Source organism: Erythrolamprus reginae, chromosome 9 (assembly GCF_031021105.1).
Source record: "Erythrolamprus reginae isolate rEryReg1 chromosome 9, rEryReg1.hap1, whole genome shotgun sequence".
Classification (NCBI taxonomy): Eukaryota; Metazoa; Chordata; class Lepidosauria; order Squamata; family Dipsadidae; genus Erythrolamprus; species Erythrolamprus reginae.
Window position 1 is genome coordinate 9,111,329 of NC_091958.1, and position 22,887 is coordinate 9,134,215.

Below are 22,887 nucleotides of genomic sequence, written 5' to 3' on the forward strand. Positions count from 1 at the left end.
TACTTTAGCTTCAACCACAACAACACAAGAGCACACAACAGATTTAAACTTAATATTAACCGCTCCAAACTTGACTGTAAAAAATATGACTTCAGTAACTAAGTTGTCGAAGCGTGGAACTCATTACCGGACTCCATAGTGTCATCCCCAAACCCCCAACACTTTACCCTTAGATTATCTATGGTTGACCTATCCAGATTCCTAAGAGGTCAGTAAGAGGTGAGTAAAAGTGCAGTAGAGTGCCTTCCGTCCCGTCCTATTGCTCTCCTATATCTCCTATACCTTTCTTCTATTCCTATATCTCTTCTTCTATTCTTTGATTGATATGTTCTATTACTTTATCTTCTTTTCTATTATTTCTTAGATATATTTTACTATGAGTATCTCCTCTATAACCTTCATCATGTATTTTATTATGTGTATAAAGATATATACCCACTAAAACCCTCATTGTGTATTGGACAAAATAAATAAATAAATAAATAAAATAAATTAAATAAATAAATAAATAAATAAATAAATAGAATAGAATAGAATTTTTATTGGCCAAGTGTGATTGGACACACAAGGAATTTGTCTTGGTGCATAGGCTCTCAGTGTACATAAAATAAAATATACATTTGTCAAGAATCATGTGGTACGACACTTAATGATTGTCATAGGGGTCAAATAAGCAACGAAGAAGCAATATTAATAAAAATCTTAGGATACAAGCAACAAGTTACAGTCATACAGTCAACATGGGAGGAAATGGGTGAAAGGAATGATGAGAAAAACTAGTAGAATAGAAGTGCAGATTTAGTAGCAAGTCTGACAGTGTTGAGGGAATTATTTGTTTAGTAGAGTGATGGCGTTCGGAAAAAAACTGTTCTTGTGTCTAGTTGTCTTGGTGTGCAGTGCTCTTTAGCGATGTTTTGAGTTGAAACAATTTGTGTCCAGGATGTGAGGGGTCAGTAAATATTTTGCCCGCTGGGCTATTGGCAATTAGTCCCCTTTGAGGTCAGAATAAGTTTCGAACACACAGACAGTAAGAATAATTCAAGTTTATACTGTATACAGTCTTGCAAAAACAGTTCCCAAGAGGAGTCAAATTACTCTCACCCAAAAGTCTTTTGATGCTGGAACATGCCAAAACAAAGGAGTAAATGATGCAGCTATAAAACCACATTGCCCACAGGCCAAATTTCTCAAAGCTCTTTGTCACTGCAATATGCAAAGTTCCCCAAAGTCCTTGAACACAAAGCTCTCCACGCTGTTTCAATCTTCTTCCAAAACGCTCTCTCACCAAACGGATAAACACCCATGCCCCAGCAGTCCCAACCTCCCTTATTTATCATGAACTCACTAGCTTAATTACCCCTTGAACAGCTGTCCTCTCTTATCTCCTTTGACGCTTGCGCAACTGCTCCCTACGTGCCATAATCCTGTGCACATGGGGATCCAAAATTGGGTCCTCCATAACAGCATCCCCTTCAGAGTCTAATGACTCCCTAATTGGATAAGTGACTGGTGGGCTGGTTGCACCTATCTCCGTCTGTCTCCTCTCCCTCACTGTCTGCCTCTGACTGTGAGCCAGCTTCACTGTCCGATTCAGCTGGCAACCAAACAGAGGATTCCCATAAATCTACATCAAAATCCCCAGCCGTAGGAGCTGGCCCAGAGCCAACCACAAACCCCTATAAGACGTACTTAGATTTTAGAGGAGGAAAACAAGAAAAAAAGTATTCTGAACGAAATGGTGTAGTACAGGGGTAGGCACAGTTGTCTCTTCGATGACTTGTGGACTTCAACTCCCAGAATTCCTGAGCCAATCATGCTAGCTTGGGAATTCTGGGAGTTGAAGTCCACATGTCATAGAAGAGCCGACTTTGCCTACCCCTGGTGTAGTATTATATTGTTCAATAAAATATCAGTGTAGCAGAATACTTTTGACAGTGTGATTTTGTGTACAGCTAGAAAAATAAGCAAGATTATTATTATTATTATTATTATTATTATTATTATTATTATTATTATTTAGATTTGTATGCCGCCCTTCTCCGAAGACTAGGGGCGACTCACAGAATAGTTTAATTTAACTTAATTTGTTACATTTATAAGCTTCCCCACGTCTTGAAAAAAAATATCTTGAACACCGAGTTCTTATTTAGAAAGGTTCTTAAGTAGAGGTACCACATAAGCATCTCATAACATAATAAGCATCTCCTCTTCCAGCTGCAAGGGTTTTTACAATTTAAAATCATATTACAGTCCAAAAGATAAAATACATAAAAGTGTCAGGCAATATTTTAAGGATGATAAATGATGTAATATAATTATAAAAACATTCAGTTAAATGGTACACTTGTTTGACATTTTTGATTGTTCTTTAAAAAGAAAGGCATAAAATCAACTAGTTTCTTAATTACTTATATAAAAAAACCTGGAGATCAGATTGTGCTATGGCAAGGATATATAAAATCAGGCAACAGATAAAATATCTTGTCAACTATAAGCATCATATCCTATTGTCTCTCCTATATCTCCTATACCGTATCTACTACTGTATTCTTCTATTCTATGCTTCTTATACTACTCTCATAATATCCTTCTATTCTCTTATTGATATATTCTACTACTAAATTTTCACTTCTATTCTTTCTCTAATATATTTTACTCGAATATAACCTCTATAACCTTCGTTGTGTATTATTGTGCATTGGACAAAACAAACAAACAAACAAACAAACAAACAAAATAAATAAATAAAATAATAAATATTAAATAAATAACAAATAATAAAATAAAATAAATAAAATAAATAAAATAAATAAAATAAATAAAATAAATAAAATAAATAAAATAAATAAAATAAATAAAATAAATAAAATAAAATAAAACTACGGTACTTAATAACGGGGCAACCCCCCTTCATCCGACGTTCTAACGGCGCCTCCTTTTTTTTGCCGCCTCCCGATTGGCTCCGCCGCTTCCGGGTTTCCCCCTGTGCGGGCCAATCGTAGCTGCCCCGAGAGTGACGTCGGGGCGCGAAGTTTGAAATTTCCAACGAAGGGCTCTGGGCGGCGGCGGTGGCGGCATGGGAGAGCCAAGCGGAGGGGAGTTAGCCGGGGAGGCCGAATCGCGGCTGGCCGCTGAAGAAGCGGCAGGGGCGGCAGAAACGACCGGGGGAGAGGAGAAAGAAGCCCGGCCGGAGGTAGAGCCAGAGCAGGAGCCGGAGCGAGAGGACAACCAGTTAAACGAAGCCGCCTTGCAGCCCCTACCGGCCTCCAGCATCGGCCAGGAAGTCGCGGAAGATCTTAATTCAGGTGAGGCTGATTTGTCCTCCCTTCCGCTGCCGGACTCTTTTCCGAGCCTCTCTAAACCTCGCAGCTAAAATTCCACTTTAATTCCACTTTTCAGTTATTGCTCCAGTTTTATTTATTTATTTATTTAAAAAATAAGTATCAACATTAAAAAAAATCATTTAAAAACCAAACCACAGACTTCAGACAAACCCATAGAAACATAACGTTAAAACATACAAACAGACACCTTCTAACCCTTTCTTTTACGGTAAACTGCATTGATGTTATGTTTTCATATCAATATTAATAAGTTAAATTGTATTTTCTCTACAGTTTTCAATGTTCAGTTTATTCCCCCATTAGTATCATATGAATGAATGGTATGACTGAGTTGTATGGTTTTTAATGATACGGTTTTAAGGTATTTTTAAAGTATTGGATTTGTACATTGTTTATTACTGTTGTGAGCTGCCCCGAGTCTTCGGAGAGGGGCGGCATACATAGAAACATAGAAACATAGAAGACTGACGGCAGAAAAAGACCTCATGATCTATCTAGTCTGCCCTTATACTATTTCCTGTATTTTATCTTAGGATGGATATATGTTTATCCCAGGCATGTTTAAATTCAGTTCCTGTGGATTTACCAACCACGTCTGCTGGAAGTTTGTTCCAAGGATCTACTACTCTTTCAGTAAAATAATATTTTCTCATGTTGCCTTTGATCATTCCCCCAACTAACTTCAGATTGTGTCCCCTTGTTCTTGTGTTCACTTTCCTATTAAAAACACTTCCCTTCTGGACCTTATTTAACCCTTTAACATATTTAAATGTTTTGATCATGTCCCCCCTTTTCCTTCTGTTCTCCAGACTATACAGATTGAGTTCATTAAGTCTTTCCTGGTACGTTTTATGCTTAAGACCTTCCACCATTCTTGTAGCCTGTCTACAAATCTAATAAATTATTATTATTATTATTATTAATTTTTAAATTATATACTCTTGTTTTAAGTTTAAGTTTATTGGATTTATATGTATATTTAAATATATATTTAAGTGTATATTGGATTTATAGTCCTCTCTGAGGACTCAGGGTGGCTTACAACAGATAAAAAAGACAATATATATCAAAATCCAAATAATTAAAATTCAGTTACAACTGAAAAAGTAAAGAACCAATTAAAATACATACATAATCATCCAGTCAACAAAAACACCATTCATCAGTGTGTGTGTGTGTGTGAGAATCTAATAATCCCAAGCTTGGCGGCATAGGTGTGTCTTTAGACTCTTACGAAAGACGAGTCTAAAGCCGCTTAGTTTTTTAAAAAATCCGGAATTGGTTAACTGCAGAAGTGCAAACTGGAGAATAGCAATAGAGATTTGTCTGTTTGTCTGTATGTCTGTCATCTACCCATCCATCCATCCATCTGGGCTGGAAACATCGTTAGTATCTGGTTATGGCTGAAAAGAAACATTCGTAACAAGTAGAGAATGAAAAAAAAAAACCCCTACAAAGACAAGTGTTTGGAAAACATTCTTTGCAGAGAGTAACAATGAAAGAGCTTGCAAGTCGGTAAGAGCTGGGAAGATTGTTAGCACCTGGTTAGGGCTGGAAAGAAACATTTGGAGCAAGTTAGAGCAATGAAAAAAAAATCCTGCAAAGACATAGGACTTGGAAAACATTCTTCGCAAAGAGTAACAATGCAAGAACCTGCAAGGTAAGAGCTGGGGAGATTGTTAGCACCTAGTTAGGGCTAGGGAAAAAAAGCTTTGAAAAAAGCTACATCCAGAATATAAGATGCACCTAAATGTTCAGCCTCTTTTAGGGAGGAAAAAAGTGTGTCTTATACTCCGAAAAAATACGCTAATTGTTTACATTGCTTTATTCTAAGCTGCCCTGAGTCCCTCGGACATAGGCGGCATACAAATTTAACAAATAAACTCTGCTAATTTTTTTCCCCTTTGTTCCTAGATGAAGGAAATGAGAGTCAGGGCAGCGATTATAGCAGCTGCAGCGGCTATGGGAGTCACGACCGGCCTGGGACATGTTTGCAGAGGGTCGCGTCGGATGCCAAAGGTCGTCTTCCCGACGTCTTTCAGACCAACAACCTCCTGTTCTACGAGCGGTTCAAAACCTACCAGGATTACATGTTAGGTGAGTGGTTTTAAATTTCTAGTGATCTGGACGCACCCATCTCTTCTATCCCTTATGAGGCCAAAATGTCTTGGATTTGATTGATCTGCAATGGCACAGGTGGCCCTAAGCAGGGGGTTGGACTAGAAGACCTCGAAGGTCCCTTCCAGGAAGATATTTTTTGTCAGTTTACTTAACTTTCTGACACTTTTTATTTAATTGTCCCTTTAAATGTACACTAATCAGCATACATTAGAATGGACTTTGGTTGCATTCATAATGTTAGCGCCCCAAGTAGCATCTGAGAAATAAATCAGATTCCAGTCCACGTTTCTCATCCAAGGTGCGATTTATTATCAGAGCCATGTTGGTCACATTGTTGGCATCCCGATACTAGCTTCCTTCCGGTACAATCCCCCCCTCCCAGGTTAAGGTTCATTCCTCATCCCCACACCCACAAGTTCATCACAAGGACCAGTCTGGCAGCAGAGGTCGATGGATAATAGAACCTGTTCTGTCGAGCTCTCTGGTAGACTCCTCCCAAAAATTCACAGGTACAAATTGCAGACACACACACGTTTGAAAATGCAAAACAATGTTCTTTATAATGAAAATTCACTTAAACCAAGCCCTCTTTTGGTATAGCAAAGAGCACTGATCTCCAAACAAACTGGTAATTTGTACAAGTCCCTTATCAGTTCTGTGATACTTAGCTTGCAGCTGTGAGGTAATTCACAGTCCTTCTTTCACAAAGTGAAACACACTTTGCTCTGGTTTAGTTTCAAAGCGGGGAAAAATCAGCACATAAAAGGTCAAAGTCAGTAAAGCAGTCACGAAACACAACGATCAGATAATCCTCCACAATGGCCAAACCCACAGGCTGCTATTTATAGCATCCTCACTAATTACCACAGCCCCACCCAACCACAGGTGGCCTCATTTTCTTTGATAATAATCTCTCAGTTGTTGTTGCCTATGCATCGCTCTCCGCACGCGTGGCTGTATCATTAACTCTTGTTCTGAATCCAAAGAGGAGCTAGATAATTGATCTCCTTCTGAGCTGTCTGCCACACTCTCCTCCTCCCTGTCACTCATGTCTTCTTGGTCAGAGGAGCCTTCATCAGCAGATTCCACTGGGGGCAAAACAGGCCTGCAGCATGTGGATGTCTCCCCCACATCCACAGCCCTTGGGGCAGGAGCTAGGCCAGAGCTAACCACAACAGAACCTTGCGAGTCTGCCGCTATAAATCTACTGCTATCCCTTTTAAAGAAAAGTGGTTCGGTTCCCGTCACTTAAAACTTTTTAAAACAACCACTTTTGACTAGTTTTTCCGCGCTGATGTTTAAAGCACATTTGAGAAACTTTGAAATGAAAACTGGTTGCATGGAGACTGACCGGATTATAGCCGCTACAGTGTCATGACATTATTTATAGCCTGGTGCTGGTGGTGATAATGATGATAACAGCAGAAGCAGCGCAGGCAAAAAGCCTAACAAAAACATGTTGTATGCCTGGTTTAATTTTTAGCTGACTGCAAAGCCTCAGAGGTGAAAGAATTTACAGCCGAGTATTTGGAAAAAGTCCTTGAACCGTCCGGATGGCAGGCGATCTGGAACACTAATGCGTTTGAAGTCTTGGTGGAGGTAAGCATAACGCAGCCAATGCTGTTTATTTGCTTTCAAGCTAATGGGTAATTTTTAAACAAACAAACAAAAAAACCTTTAATAGGTAGATGGGATCCCATCTGAAAAGCAAGTTGGTACTGTTGTGGTTAGCTCTGGCCCAGCTCCTGCCCCAAGGAATGTGGAGGTGCAGGTGGGGGAAACATCCACATGCCACAGGCCTGTTTTGCTCCCGATAGAGTCAACTAGTGAAGTATCCGATGACGAAGGAAGTGTGGGTATGATGGAGGAGGGGGGCTTGGCTGACAGCCCAGGAGGAAATCAATCATCTTTATCTTCGCTGATCAGGAATTGTCAACTAAACAATTTCGTTTGGTGGGACCCAGGGGAAGAGCCTTCTCTGTGGCGGCCCTGGCCCTCTGGAACCAACTCCCCCCAGAGATTAGAATTGCCCCCACCCTCCTCGCCTTCCGTAAGCTTCTTAAAACCCACCTTTGCCGTCAGGCATGGGGGAACTGAGATACTCTTTCCCCCTAGGCCTTTACAATTTATGCATGGTATGTTTGTATGTATGTTTGGTTTTATAATAAGGGTTTTTTTTTAGTTGTTTTAACATTGGATTGTTACATGCTGTTTTTTATCACTGTTGTTAGCCACCCCGAGTCTATTGAGAGGGGTGGCATACAAATCCAATAAATAATAATAGTAATAATAGTATGACAGACCCACACATGCGTAGAGTGATGCATAGGAGAGAACAACTTAAGAAATATTACAGGAGATAAGAGAGGCCACCTGTGTTTGGGTGGGGCTCCAGTAATTAGAGCTGCTGATAAAAGAGCAACGTGCTGGCTTGGCTGTTGTGGAAGATAATCTGATCGTAGTTTTGTCAAGACCGTGAATTGTTGTTTCCTGTTTGTATTCAAGACTGTGTGTGGAATTCCTGGACTCTGGATTGTGAGTATTTATCACTGTTTGGAGAACATTAGTGGACTCAATTTCCCAGTTACTGGGTTCGAAATTGGATTGCATTTAAACTGTGCCTTGTTTGTACAAGAAATCCCTTTGAAGTTTAAAAGGGAGTTTTTTCTTCTCTTCTGTTGATAAAGAAGATTTATTTTGCATTCAATCGTGTGTGCGTGTCTGTTTGGACTAATTTCCCTGTAATTAAGGGCAGTTGGCACACGCCGGCAGAACAGGTACTGAAAGATTTCCAAATCACTGAAGGTAACCTGTTCATTGATGACAATGGTAGTTGCAATCACCTGGCAAGATTCAACCAAGCCTGGGACTCAAGACAACCTACAAAGTTACCCTTGCATGGCCCCAATCGGAGTGTGACAACCAATCAAAATACATGGGAAGTTCAAATTCAAAGCCCAAGAGAACATAGAATGCAAATAATGGAAGATCCAATGGTCAAAATGTATTTAAAGTAGAGGTGAAATATATAGATTAAGGGAACTAGTAATTCAGAGTATTATGAGATTTGGAACAATTGGTACGATTGCATTGGTAACGAAGGTAAAAATAGGAATAAAATGTGAAAGGATGTACTAAGTGGAATATATAAACATGCATTGTTCCCGAGCTTCAATTCCCATCATCCCATAACTTCGGCTGGGATTGCTGGGAATTATAGTTTCAAAACATCTGGAAGCAGTGAAATTGAGTCTCATCCCCCCAAGTGCTTCCTTCTTTTCTGCTCAAATCTAATCCTGCCAATTTATAGATAACAGTTGTAACAAATGAAATTTGGCTTTCTGTTATGAATGTGGAAAGAAAATATTGGAAAAACAAAAATACACCTACAGAGGAGAACTTAATTGAAAAAATAACATTGTGCGCAGAAATGCGCAAATTAACTTTCGAACTGAAAAATAAGGATTCAGAATACTACAAATAGGTTCTATTGCTGGCTAAAAAAAGGAAAATGTAAAGATATATACAGTAATCCCTCACTACTTCATGGTTCATCTTTTGAGGATTCGCTATTTCATTAAATCCATTGAAAATTTTAAATCCATTAAAAATGCATAAAATTCTTCTGCAGTACTACGCGTCCACGGAGAGGGGCGGCATACAAATACAATAAGTAAGTAAGTAAGTAAGTAAGTAAGTAAGTAAGTAAGTAAGTAAGTAAGTAAGTAAGTAAGTAAGTAAATAAATGAAAGATAGATAGATAGACAGACAGACAGACAGACAAACAAACAAATACTGTACTCTAAGAAACTGGTAGGATATTACATGTAGTTCCAGCTGAGAAACATTATAGAATGACTGTTTAATGCAAAGGGTGGGTTTTAAAAGTCCAAATACTCGTTAAATACATTAAAAAATATATTTCCTCTACTTCACGGAAATTCGTTTTTCACGGATGGTCTTGGAACGCATCTCCCCGCGAAAAACGAGGGATTACTGTAATTTTTAAAAAAAGGTTAGAAAACTGGAGAGTTAAAGTAAGAGGATTGGTGATAAAAAGGGAAGGAAAACAGATATACTAGAGTAAGAACAATGTATAGAAATCGTGTATGATATCTGTATAATAGCTATGTAACAGAGAATAAGCACAAAAAGAAATGTATTATAGGTTTATCACATAAGATCCAATGTTTTTAAATGCTTTGTGTTTGTTACGTGTGTTCGTAAATAAGGAATTTTTTAAATTAAAAAAGAAAGAAAGAAAGACAATAATTCATTGGCATTTTCTTCTTTTCCTAACCTGCCAGGTTGCCCAGGTGGACTACCCCTCCCTGAAAGCTGTGGTCCGCCTTTCCCAGCCTTTTCAGTGCTGGGTGCTGGAGGGGGGCTTCACCTTGGAACAGGTGTGCGCCCTGTTGGAACTGAAGGATCACAAGCTGCCTCTGCAGGAACTGTCAGTTGTATTTGATGACTCGGGAGAATTCGACCAGACGGCCCTTGCGATAGAGCATGTCAGGTAGACTGCGCTGGCCACAGGGGGTGGTATATATCCCAGGGATGGGGTGCCAGTGGGCTCCTAGCCTCCTTCCTGCAGCCAACTCTCTACACAACAACCATTGGATCTCGTGCTGCCTTGGTTTTTGCCCAGCTGGCAATTCCTCCTTCCGCTTTCGCCCAGGTGGTGGACATATGATGGCCTTGAACTTCTCAAAAGAATGCTTTGTGGCTGCCTCTGTTCCTTCATGAAAATCACCCCTCCCAAGTTCCCATAAACACCAGGCCTTCTACAGATGGTGTGGCAAGGCGTTGATTTCTCACCAACTTCTGCGCTGGCTTGACATATACACCTTTTCACAGTGCTTTGCAGCTCTCTCTAAGCAGTTTACTGAGTCAGCCTATTGGGTCCTCATTTTACTGACCTTGGAAGGATGGAAGGCTGAGTCAATGCTCAACCGATCAGAATCAAACTGGCAAACTGCTGGAAGTCAGCAGAAATAGCTTACAGTACTGAATTTCATTGTAGAAGGAAGGAGGGAGGGAGGGAGGGAGGAAGGAAGGAGGGAGGGAGGGAAGGAAGAAAGGAAGGAAAGAGGGAGGGAAGGAGGAAGAAAGGAAGGAGGGAGGAAGGAAGGAAGGAAGGAAAGAGGGAGGGAAGGATGGAAGGAGGGAGGGAGGAAGGAAGGAAGGAGGGAGGGAGGGAAGGAAGAAAGGAAGGAAAGAGGGAGGGAGGTGAAGGAGGCAGGGAGGGAGGGAAGGAAGGAGGAAGAAAGGAAGGAAGGAGGGAGGAAGGAAGGAAAGAGGGAGGGAGGGAGGGAAGGAAGGAAGGAAGGAAGGAGGGAAAGAAGGAGGGAGGGAAGGAGGGAGGGAAGGAAGGAGGAAGAAAGGAAGGAAGGAAAGAGGGAAGGAAGGAAAGAGGGAGGGAAGGAGGGAGGGAGGGAGGGAAGGAAGGAGGAAGAAAGGAAGGAGGGAGGGAAGGAAGGAGGGAAGGAAGGAAGGAGGAAGAAAGGAAGGAAAGAGGGAGGGAGGGAAGAAAGGAAGGAGAAAGGAAGGAAGGAAGGAGGGGAGGGAGGGAAGAAAGGAAGGAGGAAGGAAAGAGGGAGGGAAGAAAAGGAGGGAGGGAGGGAAGAAAGGAAGGAAGGAAGCAAGAAAGGGAGAAGGAAGGGAGGGCAATTGCATTTACACTCCCAGGCTGCTTCACAGTGCTTTCCAGCTCTCTAATGGTTTTACAGAGTGAACTTATTGTCTCCAACAATCTGGACCCTCATTTTACCAAGTGCAGAAGGACGGAAGGCTGAGTCAACCTTGAGCCAGTCAAAATCGAACCGCTGGCAGTGGGCAGTCACCCTGCGGTGCTGCGTTCTAACCAGTGCGCCCCCCAGTTGCTAAACCAACATGGGGTTCAGTGTGCATTGTGCGAACCCAACTGGGTTCTTTTCTCAGTTGGGCTCGGTAGCTTGCGAGGAGGAAACTTGGCCGTGCCAAAATTTCAAACTCCCCCTCCCCTTCGTCGGTGCTTGAATAGAATTGTGGATTGATCGCACTTCTTTGCCAAGGTGGGAGGGGACCCCCTGCCCAGTGAATGGAAGCAATATTGAAACAAGATAATGAGCCTGTTACAATGGCGATTTTCCACTTTCGCCGCGGGGTGAAGGTGTGAAAGCTGGCGATAACACCGCTTGAGAAATGAAAGGGAAAAGCGAAGAAGTGCAGAAAGCTGGCCCAGCCAGAAGTCGGAATGCCGGGGTTAGGATTAGACATTTAAAAAGCTTTGAAATTCACGCGATCTCGTCATGTTAAAAAGAGAATTCTGTATAAAACGACACACTGTCGGTACGTATCAGCAGCAGAGAAACTGTCTGAGATGTGTAAAGGTGATTCTCATTTGTGTCGGAAACACGAAAAATGTGAAGCGACATTTCAACACGGGCGGGTAAATTTGTGAGAAAGCCAGAAAAATACAGTGGTACCTCTACCTACGAACGCCTCTACTTACGAACTTTTCTAGATAAGAACCGGGTGTTCAAGATTTTTTTTGCCTCTTCTCAAGAACCATTTTTCACTTACAAAACCGAGCCTCCGAAACTGTAACCGGAAAAGGCAGGGAGAAGCCTCCGTGGGGCCTCTCTAGGAATCTCCTGGGAGGAAACAGCGATGGAAAAGGTGGGGAGAAGCCTCCATGGGGTCTCTCTAGGAATCTCCTGGGAGGAAACAAGGCCAGAAAAGGCAAGGAGAGGCCTCTGTGGGGCCTTTCTAGGAATCTCCTTGGAGGAAACAGGACCAGAAAAGGCTGGGAGAAGCCTCTGTGAGGCCTCTAGGAATCTTCTGGGAGGAAACAGGGCTGGAAAAGGCAGGGAGAAGCCTCTGTGGGGCCTCTCTAGGAATCTCCTGGGAGGAAACAAGGCCAGAAAAGGTGGGGAGAAGCCTCTGGGACCTTTCTAGGAATCTCCTGGGAAGAAACAGCCAGAAAGGCGGGGAGAAGCCTCTGTGGGGCCTCTCTAGGAATCTCCTGGGAGGAAACAGGACCAGAAAAGGCGGGGAGAAGCCTCTGTGGGGCCTCTCTAGGAATCTCCTGGGAGGAAACAAGACCAGAAAAGGCTGGGAGAAGCCTCTGTGGGGCCTCTGTGGGAGGAACCAGGGCCAGAAAAGGTGGGGAAAAGGCTCCATGGGGCTCTCTAGGAATCCTATAAGGCACCGTGGAGCAGGGGTATATAAATCTAAGCCCTAATCGAACCAGATCCATAGTTTGCATCTACTCTGCCTTGTGAAAATATGAAGTCTCTTAGCTTAGTTTCTTTTTTTGTACTGGCAGGTTTTTCTATAAGCACCTTTGGCGGAGCTGGGATGAAGAAGATGACGACGACTTCGACTACTTTATCCGATGCGTGGAGCCTCGCCTGCGTTTGTAAGTCCTCCAGAAGGATTTTTCTATTTCTTAAGCCTGGGAGCGTAGAAGGCAGAGCGTTACATGAAATTATGTTAGGCACACTATGACTTGTGGACTTCAACTCCCAGAATTCCTGAGCCCTTCATAACAGTCATAACATCATAACAGTTGCATTGTGATTGTGTCACACAATCACAATCTGCGTGCTGGATAAACGAGCTTATCCTTATGTCATTCATAGCATCCTGCAGTCTTGTGCCTGTCACATGTGAAATTAAAAAAAAAGAAGGAAGGAAAAAAGGAAGGAAGGAAAGGAAGGAAGGAACAAAGGAAGGAAGGAAGGAAATGAAGGAACAAAGGAAGGAAGGAAGAAGAAGGAAGGAAGGAAGGAAAGGAACAAAGGAAGGAAGGAAAAAAGGAAGGAAGGAAGGAAAGGAAGGAAGGAAAGGAACAAAGGAAGGAAGGAAAAAAGGAAGGAAGGAAAGGAAGGAACAAAGGAAGGAAGGAAGAAAAGGAAGGAAGGAAAGGGAGGAACAAAGGAAGGAAGGAAGAAAAGGAAGGAAGGAAGAGAAGAAAGAAAGAAAGTTCTTTCCATTGTGTCTGATTTTTGGAGACTGCCTGGACAAATCTTCCTGTGATACCTCGCTGAATGATTGCCCCACTTAGTAACGAATTTTCCAGCCCCTATTGTGTCGTACATCGAGAACTATCTATAGGACAAATACTCAACGAACGACTGGACAAGTTTAGTTTACCGTTGGCAGGGGAGTCGTGGGTGGAGCCGACAGGGAAAATTTAAGGAGTTCTTCTCCCCTTTCTGCATTCTGTATTTCAAGAATTTTATTGATATTTTCAGGCTGAAATTGAAAAGAGGATTTTTTTTTACTCTGTCTGAGGCATTGCACCCATCTACCACTAGATGGCAGCCCAAAACTGATTGTAAGTGGGTTGATTGAAATCGGTGTGTCAGCCATGGAAATTTCAGCTGGGTTAGAAATATATTCACCACGTTAGAGCCCACCCCTCTCTGAAAAGCTCTTATAGCAGTGATGCTGAACCCTTTTTTTTCCCCCTGCCCAAACTGCCCTGCACATGCATGTAGGTCTCCCTGAAGCTTCCGGACTCTGTGGATGGCGAAAAATGGGCCCAAACGGGCCTACCGGAAGTTCGGAAATGAACTTCCGGTAGGCCCAGTTCGGCCATTTTTCAGCCTCCTCAGGCTTCAAGAAAGCCTCCTGAAGCCTGGGGAGGGTGAAAATGACCTCCGCCTCACCCTCTGGAAGGCCAAAAATCAGCTGGCCAGCGCACACATGTGGGCTGGAGCTTGCACACGACAACGCCTCATGTGCCCTCCTTGTGCCACCTGAGGCACCTGTGTTTCGCCAGCATGGCCTTATAGCCTCCTGAAAGAGGAGGTTTGTTTGGTCCCCTTTTGGACACGGTCCTCTTTAAAATTAGATCACAGCCTTTTTTTGGTCAGGTTGGGTCGACTTTCTGTCTCCCTTTCCCCTCCCCCCTCCCCTCTCCTTTCCTTTCCTCTCTTGCTCTCCCCTCTCCTTACCTCTCCTTTCCTCCCCTTCTCTCTGCTTTTCTTTCCTCTCTTGTCCTCCATTCTCCTTTCCTCCCCTCCCCTCTTCTTTCCTTTTCTCTCCTTTCTTCCTCTCCCCTCTCCTTTCCTCCTCCCTTTCCTTTCCTTTCCTCTCTTGCCCTCCCCTCTCCTTACCTCTCCTTTCCCCCCCTCCCGTCTTCTTTCCTTTTCTCTCCTTTCTTCCCCTCCCCTCTCCTTTCCTCCTCCCTCTCCTTTCCTTTCCTCTCTTGCTCTCCCCTCTCCTTACCTCTCCTTTCCTCCCCTTCTCTCTGCTTTTCTTTCCTCTCTTTTCCTCCATTCTCCTTTCCTCCCCTCCCCTCTTCTTTCCTTTTCTCTCCTTTCCTCTTCTCCCCTCTCCTTTCCTCCTCCCTTTCCTTTCTTTTCCTCTCTTGCTCTCCCCTCTCCTTACCTCTCCTTTCCTCCCCTTCCCTCTGCTTTTCTTTCCTCTCTTTTCCTCCATTCTCCTTTCCTCCCCTCCCCTCTTCTTTCCTTTTCTCTCCTTTCTTCCCCTCCCCTCTCCTTTCCTCCTCCCTCCCCTCTCCTTACCTCTCCTTTTCTCCCTCCCCTCTGCTTTTCTTTCCTCTCTTTTCCTCCATTCTCCTTTCCTCCTCCCTTTCCTTTCCTCTCTTGCCCTCCCCTCTCCTTACCTCTCCTTTCCTCCCCTCTGCTTTTCTTTCCTCTTTTCCTACCTTCTCCTTTCCTCCCCTCTCCTTTCCTTTTCTCTCCTTTCTTCCCCTCCCCTCTCCTTTCCTCCTCTCTTTTCTTTCCTTTCCTTTCCTCTCTTGCCCTCCCCTCTCCTTACCTCTCCTTTCCTCCCCTCTGCTTTTCTTTCCTCTCTTTTCCTCCTTTCTCCTTTCCTCCCCTCCCCTCCCCTCTTCTTTCCTTTTCTCTCCTTTCTCCCCCTCCCCTCTCCTTTCCTTCCGTCCCCTCCTCTCTCTTTTCCTTCTCTTGTTTCCTTTCCTTCCTTTGCATTCTGGTATGTTGGCAGCGGAGAGCCTTGCGTCCCAGGGGTGCAAACCCTAAGCTGATTTATTTGAAGGAGCTGAAAAACGAACGCAACCCTGGAACGAGCGGGAATCTGTCTTTCCACACAGAATCCCAAAATGTGGTGGGGGCATCTCTCGGCAGGGGCAGAGCAGATGCCTCGGCTGCTTGTTGCCTGGCAACAGCCCTAGCGGAAAGAGCCTGGATTTTTGGGGTGGGGGACCCCTCATCCTCTCCGGTGCCCCTCTTCCCACACGGCCCTGCAAGATTTGGGATCCCTGCTGTTTTCCTCCTTCAACGGAGGGAGGCTTTGACAAGGTCTTAAGTGAAATGGATTTTGTCCGCTGCCTCGGGAAGCCGGGCCGATCTGCAGAAGGGCCTTGCTGGTGGAGCGCGAAAGGCCTCCTGGTTCCGGCATTCCAGCCGTGTCTCCTTCCACTGCAGGGGAAAATTGAGATGCATTAGGTTTGCCAGCAAAGCAGATCTGAAGGCAATCACGTCTCCCCGCAATTCACACAAAAGATATTTCTTGTGGGTAAACGGGGGTGGATAGGAAATATGTCCTCCCTCCTCTCTCTCTCTTTCTCTCTTTCTCTCTCTCTCTGTCTTCCTTTCGCTCTCTCTTCCTCTCTCTTCCCCTTCCTCTCCCTCCCTCCCCCTCTCTCTTTCTGTCTTCTTTTCGCTCTCGCTTTCCCTCTTCCTCTCTCTTTCCCCTTTTTTCTCTTTTTCTCTCCTCTCTGTCTTCCTTTCGCTCTCTCTCTTTCTCTCTCTTCCCCTTTCTCTCTTTCCTCCTTCTCACCTCTTTCTGTCTTCCTTTCGCTCTCGCTTTCTCTCTTCCTCTCTCTTTCCCCTTTTTTCTCTTTTTCTCTCCTCTCTGTCTTCCTTTCGCTCTCTCTCTTTCTCTCTCTTCCCCTTTCTCTCTTTCCTCCTTCTCACCTCTTTCTGTCTTCCTTTCGCTCTCGCTTTCTCTCTTCCTCTCTCTTTCCCCTTTTTTCTCTTCCCCTTTTTCTCTCTCTCTTTCCTCCTCTCCTCTTTCTGTCTTCCTTTCACTCGCTTTTCCTCTTCCTCTCTCTTCCCCTTTTCCTCTTTCTCTTTCTCTCCTCTGTCTTCCTTTCACTCTCTCTTCCCCTTTCTCTCTCTCTTCCCCTTTCTCCACTCTGTCTTCCTTTCACTCTCTCTCTTTTCTCTTCCACTTTCTCTCTCTTTCCTCTCTCTGCCTTCCTTTTGCTCTTTCTCTCTTCCTCTCTCTTCCCCTTTCTCTCTCTCCTCTCTGTCCTCTTTTTGTTCTCTTTCTCTCTTTCCCTTTCTCTTCTCTCCTCTCTCTCTCCCCCCTCTCTCCTTTCTATGTCTTCCTTTCACTCTCTCCTTCTCTTTCTCTCTCCCCCCTGTCCTTTTCTTTCTTCCTCTCTCTTCCCCTTTCTCTCTCCTCTCTCCTCTGTCTTCCTTTTGCTATCTTCTCTCTTTCCCTTTCTCTCTCCTCTCTCTCTTTTGCTTTCTCTTTCTCTCTTCCCCTCTCTCTCTTCGTCTCCCCCGAATGTTGCACAGCAGCAATTTGTACTCGATCCTTCTGCCTTTCTAGAATATGTTTCCTTTGCTACCTTTAGGCAAGTGCACCAGTGCAAAAAAAAAAAGACACGTTGCTTTTGGCAAAAGCTCGGCGCTAATTGATTGCAACGAGTTTTTGAAATCCAGCCAGAGGCTACAGGTTGTCCACTTCTGATCTACAATCCTGGGTTGCTGGAAGGCATGGGTGGGCAAAGGTGCCCGGGAGGTTGCATTAGCTTGCTTGTTTTCCCCGTGAATTGGTCTAATTACTCTTTCAAGCAGAGGCTCTTTCTGGGCCTTGCAGTCTGACGCAAATGCACGAAATACGGGAAGTCCTTGTTTAGCAGCTGCCTCGGCTAGTGACCGTTTGCCAGATGCAAGGATCGTAAATGTTGTCAGAAGATTCCTTTTCCAAACAAGGACTGCATTTGCACGAACAGCAACAAGAAGAAGAAGGCGCCTTCGGTGTGAAACTGATTAAAATCTTGTCAGTTTCAGGCAGCGTTTGCTGGGAGGGTTCTAATCAACGGTTTTAAGTAATCTGTCAAAATATCAACCCCCAAGAGGCCTAGGAGAGAAATTTATCTGAATGAAAAGCAGAGACTAGCAACGCCCTCCTCTCTCTCCCTCCCCAGGCACATGACTGAGTCATTGGACTCAGTCGTCAGGAGACATGAGTTCTAGTCCTGCCTGAGGTAATGAAAGCTGACAGGGTGACTTTGGGCTAATCATTAGGAGACAGTGAATTCTAGTTCTGTCTGAGGCAATGAAAGCTCACAGGGTAATTTAGGCTAATCATTAGGAGACAGTGAATTCTAGTTCTGTCTGAGGTAATGAAAGCTGACAGGGTGATTTTGGGTCAATCACTAGGAGACAGTGAGTTCTAGTCCCGCCTGAGGCATTGAAAGCTGAGAGGATAACTTTAGGCCAATCACTAGGAGACAGAGAATTCTAGTTCTGCCTGAGGTAATGAAAGCTGACAGGGTGACTTTAGGCCAATCACTAGGAGACAGTGAGTTCTAGTCCTGCCTGAGGTAATGAAAGCTGACAGGGTGACTTTGGGCCAATCATTAGGAGACAGAGAATTCTAGTTCTGCCTGAGGTAATGAAAGCTGTCAGGGTGACTTTGGATCAACCACCATGAGACAGTGAGTCCTAGTCCTGCCTCAGGTGTGAAAACGGGCTAGGTGACTTTGAGTCAGTTACTCTTTCTCAGCCCAGCCCACCTCACAGGGTTGTCGTTTGAAAAAACAGGGGAGAAACATGTGTTGGATATGTTCGCTTCCTTGGGTTGTTTGCAAAAGCCCCAAAAGGGGAGATACAAATCAATAAATAAACCAGTAGACTTTTTAAAAAAATTCAGGGTTTGCCACACAGACGTCAGGGATTTTTGCGACATTAAGTATCGTGCCATCTCCCAATCGCTTTCCAACCTCGGAATTCCAGGTATTACGACATCAAGGAAGACCGTGTCTCTCCCGCTTTGGTGTCGGACTACCACAGCCGCCTTTCTCAGTGCGAAGAACTTTACCTCAAGTTCCAAGCCTTGAGGAACAACCTCTCGGCCTGCGATTCCGACTCCGAAGAAGGGAACATCTCTGTGGCGGAAGGCATGCAACTCTACGACCAGATCGAGCGACTCAAACAGAAGCTGAAAATGATTGAAAACCTTCTATTCCGGTAAAGCAAATATTTTAACAGTTTAAACGCTCTGGGACAAATTATTTATGCTGCCTGCACAACCCTAATGCAAAAAAAAAAATCCATTTCTGGCCCCCGCCCCTTTTAAATTATTTTGTGGAATAATTTTGTTTGCTTACCTTGGTCTCGGGGGACGAAGGCAGATTATAGGTTAAATATTTGATGGCAATTAATGGATTTAGGTTTTTTTTATTATTAAAAATAATTCTGTTAGGAAAACAGGGAGAAATCAGAAGTTTGCCACCTACGATTTTGAAAGCTGTTATTGGAATTTTTGGAATTACTGTAACAGTATAATAGAGTAACAGAGTTGGAAGGGACCTTGGAGGTCTTCTAGTCCAACCCCGTTTAGGCAGGAAACCCTACACTACTTCAGACAGATGGTTATCCAACATCTTAAAAACTTCCAGTGTTGGAACATTCATAACTTCTGGAGGCAAGCTGTTCCACTGATTCACTGTTCTCACTGTCAGGAGATTTCTCCTTAGTTCCAGGTTGCCACCCCAGTCCTCCTTTTCATTAAACTAGATCTAGCCAATTCCTGCAATGAAGTACAGTACAGTATATCGTAAAGCAGTTGTGACTTTGGGGCAGGAAACATCTTAAGGTAACACCAATTACAGTGGTACCTCTACCTAAGAATGCCTCTACTTATGAACTTTTCTAGATAAGGAATAGTAATACCAACTTTCCCCATGAACATTGCCCGCGAGAGCTACGTGCCCTGGGACCTTATAACCCTCGTAACAGCTTCCTTTTTTTGTTTTTAGATACGTCTTTGGTTATAAGAAGCACGCCGGTCTCAAGGCGAAAGGAATCCGTTCTTCTAACACAACCATCACCCACGTTGTTTGTGCTACAATCCAGTCAAGCTTCCTACAATGTCTCTTCAGGGACAAACTTTCGCCAGAACATTTCAACAAAGAAATTGAAATCCAGGTTGGCTTGGTTAAATTATCGCTGGATGGATCGGTATCTTCCCATTATATTTAGAACAGCGGTGTCCAGTATTCCCTCTAATTTTTTTGGGGGGTGGGTGGAAAAGTATAGTGTCTGAGCGGCAGTCCCTTCGGGACTGGGTGGCACAAAAATAATAAACAAACAAACAAACAAACAAACAAACAAACAAATAAATAAAAAACCCACCCTGTTTTGCCTCAGAGAATTTCAAAATAAAATACTGTACTGTGTGTCTATAACAGTGAGCTCATAATAGGGCAACTCTATCAATATCAAAATGCCACTTAAATAGTTGAGCTAGTTTCAAACTAGATTTTGATTTTCTTTCTCTCTTCCTTACTCCCATTCTTTTTCTTTCTCTTTTCCTTCCTCTCTTTTTTCTATCCGTTTCTCTCTCTTCCTCTCTCTCTCCTTCCCTCTCACTCTTTCCCTCTCGGCTTCTGGGCAGGTTTGGAAAACTCTTGAGTTGATGATGATTTTTAAGTGAGCGATTGCTCATTTCTCAGCTTAGAGGGAACTATGGCGGTGTCAAACTTTTTTTCCCCCTTCACTAAATCAGGGGTTTACACTGCACACAAAAAAAATAAAGGGAACACTTAAGAAACAGAATATAACTTCAAGTAAATAAAACTTCTGTGAAATCAAGCTGTCCACTTAGGAAGCAACACTGATTGACAGTCAATTTCACATGCAGTTGTGCAAATGAAATATTCAATGAGAATATTTCATTCATTTAGATCTAGGATGCATTATTTGAGTGTTCCCTTTATTTTTTTTTGAGCAGTATATATTTTCTCATCATTCCTATCACCCATTTCCTCCCACTTATGACTGTACGACTGTAACTTGTTGCTTGTATCCTTAATATTTTTATTAATATTGATTGTTTCCTCATTGCTTATTTGACCCCTATGACAATCATTGAGTGTTGTACCTCATAATTCTTGGCAAATGTATGTTTTCTTTTATGTACACTGAGAGCATATGCACTAAAGACAAATTCCTTGTGTGTCGAATCACACTTGGTCAATAAAGAATTCTTCCTTCCTTCCTTCCTTCCTTCCTTCCTTCCTTCCTTCCTTCCTTCCTTCCTTCCTTCCTTCCTTCCTTCCTTCTTTAGTTTAGTCTTTCATTGAGTATTTGTCCTATATAGATAATTCTTGATGTATGACACTATTGGGGTGGGAAAATTTGTTACTAACTGGGGCAATCGTTCAGCGAGGAATCATAGGAAGACTTGTCCAGGGAATCTCCAAGAATCTGACCCAATGGAAAGGACTTCCTTCCTTCCTTCCTTCCTTCCTTCCTTCGTTCCTTCCTTCCTTCCTGCCGTCCATCCATCCATCCATCCATCCATCCATCCTTCCATCCATCCAACCAACCAACCAACCAGCCAGCCAGCCAGCCAACCAACCAACCAACCAACCAACCAACCAACCAACCAACCAACCAACCAACCAACCAACCAACCAACCAACCAACCAACCAACCAACCAACCAACCAACCAACCAACCAACTAACTAACTAACTAACTAACTAACTATCTAATCCATCTATCTTATCTATCTATCTATCTATCTATCTATCTATCCATCCATCCATCCATCCATCCATCCATCCATCCATCCATCCATCTATCTATCTATCTATCTATCTATCTATCTATCTATCTATCTATCCTGACATAAAAGCAACCCAAACAATATGGAAAATGAGAAATAAAAGGAAAGAAAACCAAATAAAAAGCTGATTGACCAAAGGGAGTTGGGGGGGAATGATTGCATTAAGCTGTAAACAAGATTGTAAAGGAATTAATTGTGACTCATCTCTAGGTCTTAGTCCTCAAATGTAATCATGACTTATTATTGTCATCGTAAGAGGTTCAGCAACTATAGAGTCAGCGATCTGAACGGTTTGAAATACACGACAGCTATTCAGCTGTGCCAGAATATTTTCCACCCAATGTCTGGCTTTTTTTTTCATGCTCTATCTGAAAAGGTTGACAAAGTGCAAAGCCATCCACAGCTTCTTCTAAAAGTTTTAGGTGTGGATTCCATACCTTGCTAATCTCCCTACCTGGAATTTTAAAACCCATTTCTGTTGTTTTATCCTGGGTTTTTTTTTAAATTGGTTGCAAAGCTACTCAGAGTTCTTTTTACGATGGGCTGGCCTATAAATGTGTGAAATGAATTTAAAAATATTTTTTTTTAAAATGAGGCAATGATGGGTTGAAGTGAAACGAATGGGGGAGATAATCTTATCTGAATTAGATTAGCTTTCACATCACTCACAGTCCAAGTTCATTCTTTGTCTGTTGTTCCTATCCATTTGTTCTTCTCTTTTTGATATGCATAGCCCCACAATGTTGGGTTTGCCAGCTTTCATCATTCTGTGTGTTCTTTCTTAGTTCCACGACGATCCACAGTCTGCTTTGGATGCTTGCTACGAAGGAGACCGAGTCATAATTTGTCCCGGCCATTACATTATTGAAGGAGCATTGCCTATCGCTGATTCTGTTGCACTAGAAGGTAAGTATTTCAGTGGAGACGGGTCTATTTTTAACTTTCCTCTCTTAAAGGGAGAGAAATCCCTTTTTTCTTGGATGGGAGAATTCCCACAGTACAGATATTCAGAATAACATAGAGGGTGCGTTCCAAAAGTAATGCAATTCTTTATTGTAATTTATTGAACAGATTTACACAAACACTTAAAATTCTTCAAAGTGCTGTCCTTGGGCCTCTACACATTTTCTCCAGCGACTCTGCCATGACCAGTACGGGCCCTGGAAGGCGTCTTTGGGGACCTCTTACAGGGTCTTTGTCACGGTTGATTGGATCTCTTCTATGGATGAAAAACGGGTTCCTTTCAGGGCTGGAAACAAAAGGAAGTCTGCTGGCGTGACGTCAGGACTATTGGGGGGAGGGCAGCATTGGTACCTGGAGTTTGGCCAGGAACTCACGGACTCATAGCGTGTTGTGGCATCCATAGAAGAGATCCAATCAGCCGTGATGAAGGCCTTGCGGGAGGTCCCCGAAGACGCCTTCCAGGATGCCTACTGGTCATGGCAGAGTCGCTGGAAAAAATGTGTAGAAGCCCAAGGACAGTACTTTGAAGAATTTTAAGTGTTTGTGCAAATCTGTTCGATAAATTACTTAAAAAAATAATAGGAACATAGGAACATAGAAGACTGACGGCAGAAAAAGACCTCATGGTCCATCTAGTCTGCCCTTATACTATTTCCTGTATTTTATCTTACAAT

The 22,887-nt window shown here is 43.1% G+C and overlaps 1 protein-coding gene across 1 annotated transcript in view; it reads left to right on the forward strand.

Moving 5' to 3' along the window:
- The first annotated feature begins 3,004 nt into the window (after nt 1-3,004).
- Nucleotides 3,005-22,887, forward strand: part of SHCBP1 (SHC binding and spindle associated 1) — a 35,600-nt gene continuing 15,717 nt past the window's right edge. Inside the window, exons 1-8 of the mRNA XM_070760265.1 lie at nt 3,005-3,305; nt 5,259-5,441; nt 6,949-7,064; nt 9,773-9,981; nt 12,775-12,867; nt 18,413-18,646; nt 19,438-19,606; nt 22,036-22,156. Coding sequence (XP_070616366.1) covers nt 3,077-3,305; nt 5,259-5,441; nt 6,949-7,064; nt 9,773-9,981; nt 12,775-12,867; nt 18,413-18,646; nt 19,438-19,606; nt 22,036-22,156 — 1,354 coding nt within the window. The 5' untranslated portion in view covers nt 3,005-3,076. The remainder of the gene's footprint in view (nt 3,306-5,258; nt 5,442-6,948; nt 7,065-9,772; nt 9,982-12,774; nt 12,868-18,412; nt 18,647-19,437; nt 19,607-22,035; nt 22,157-22,887) is intronic.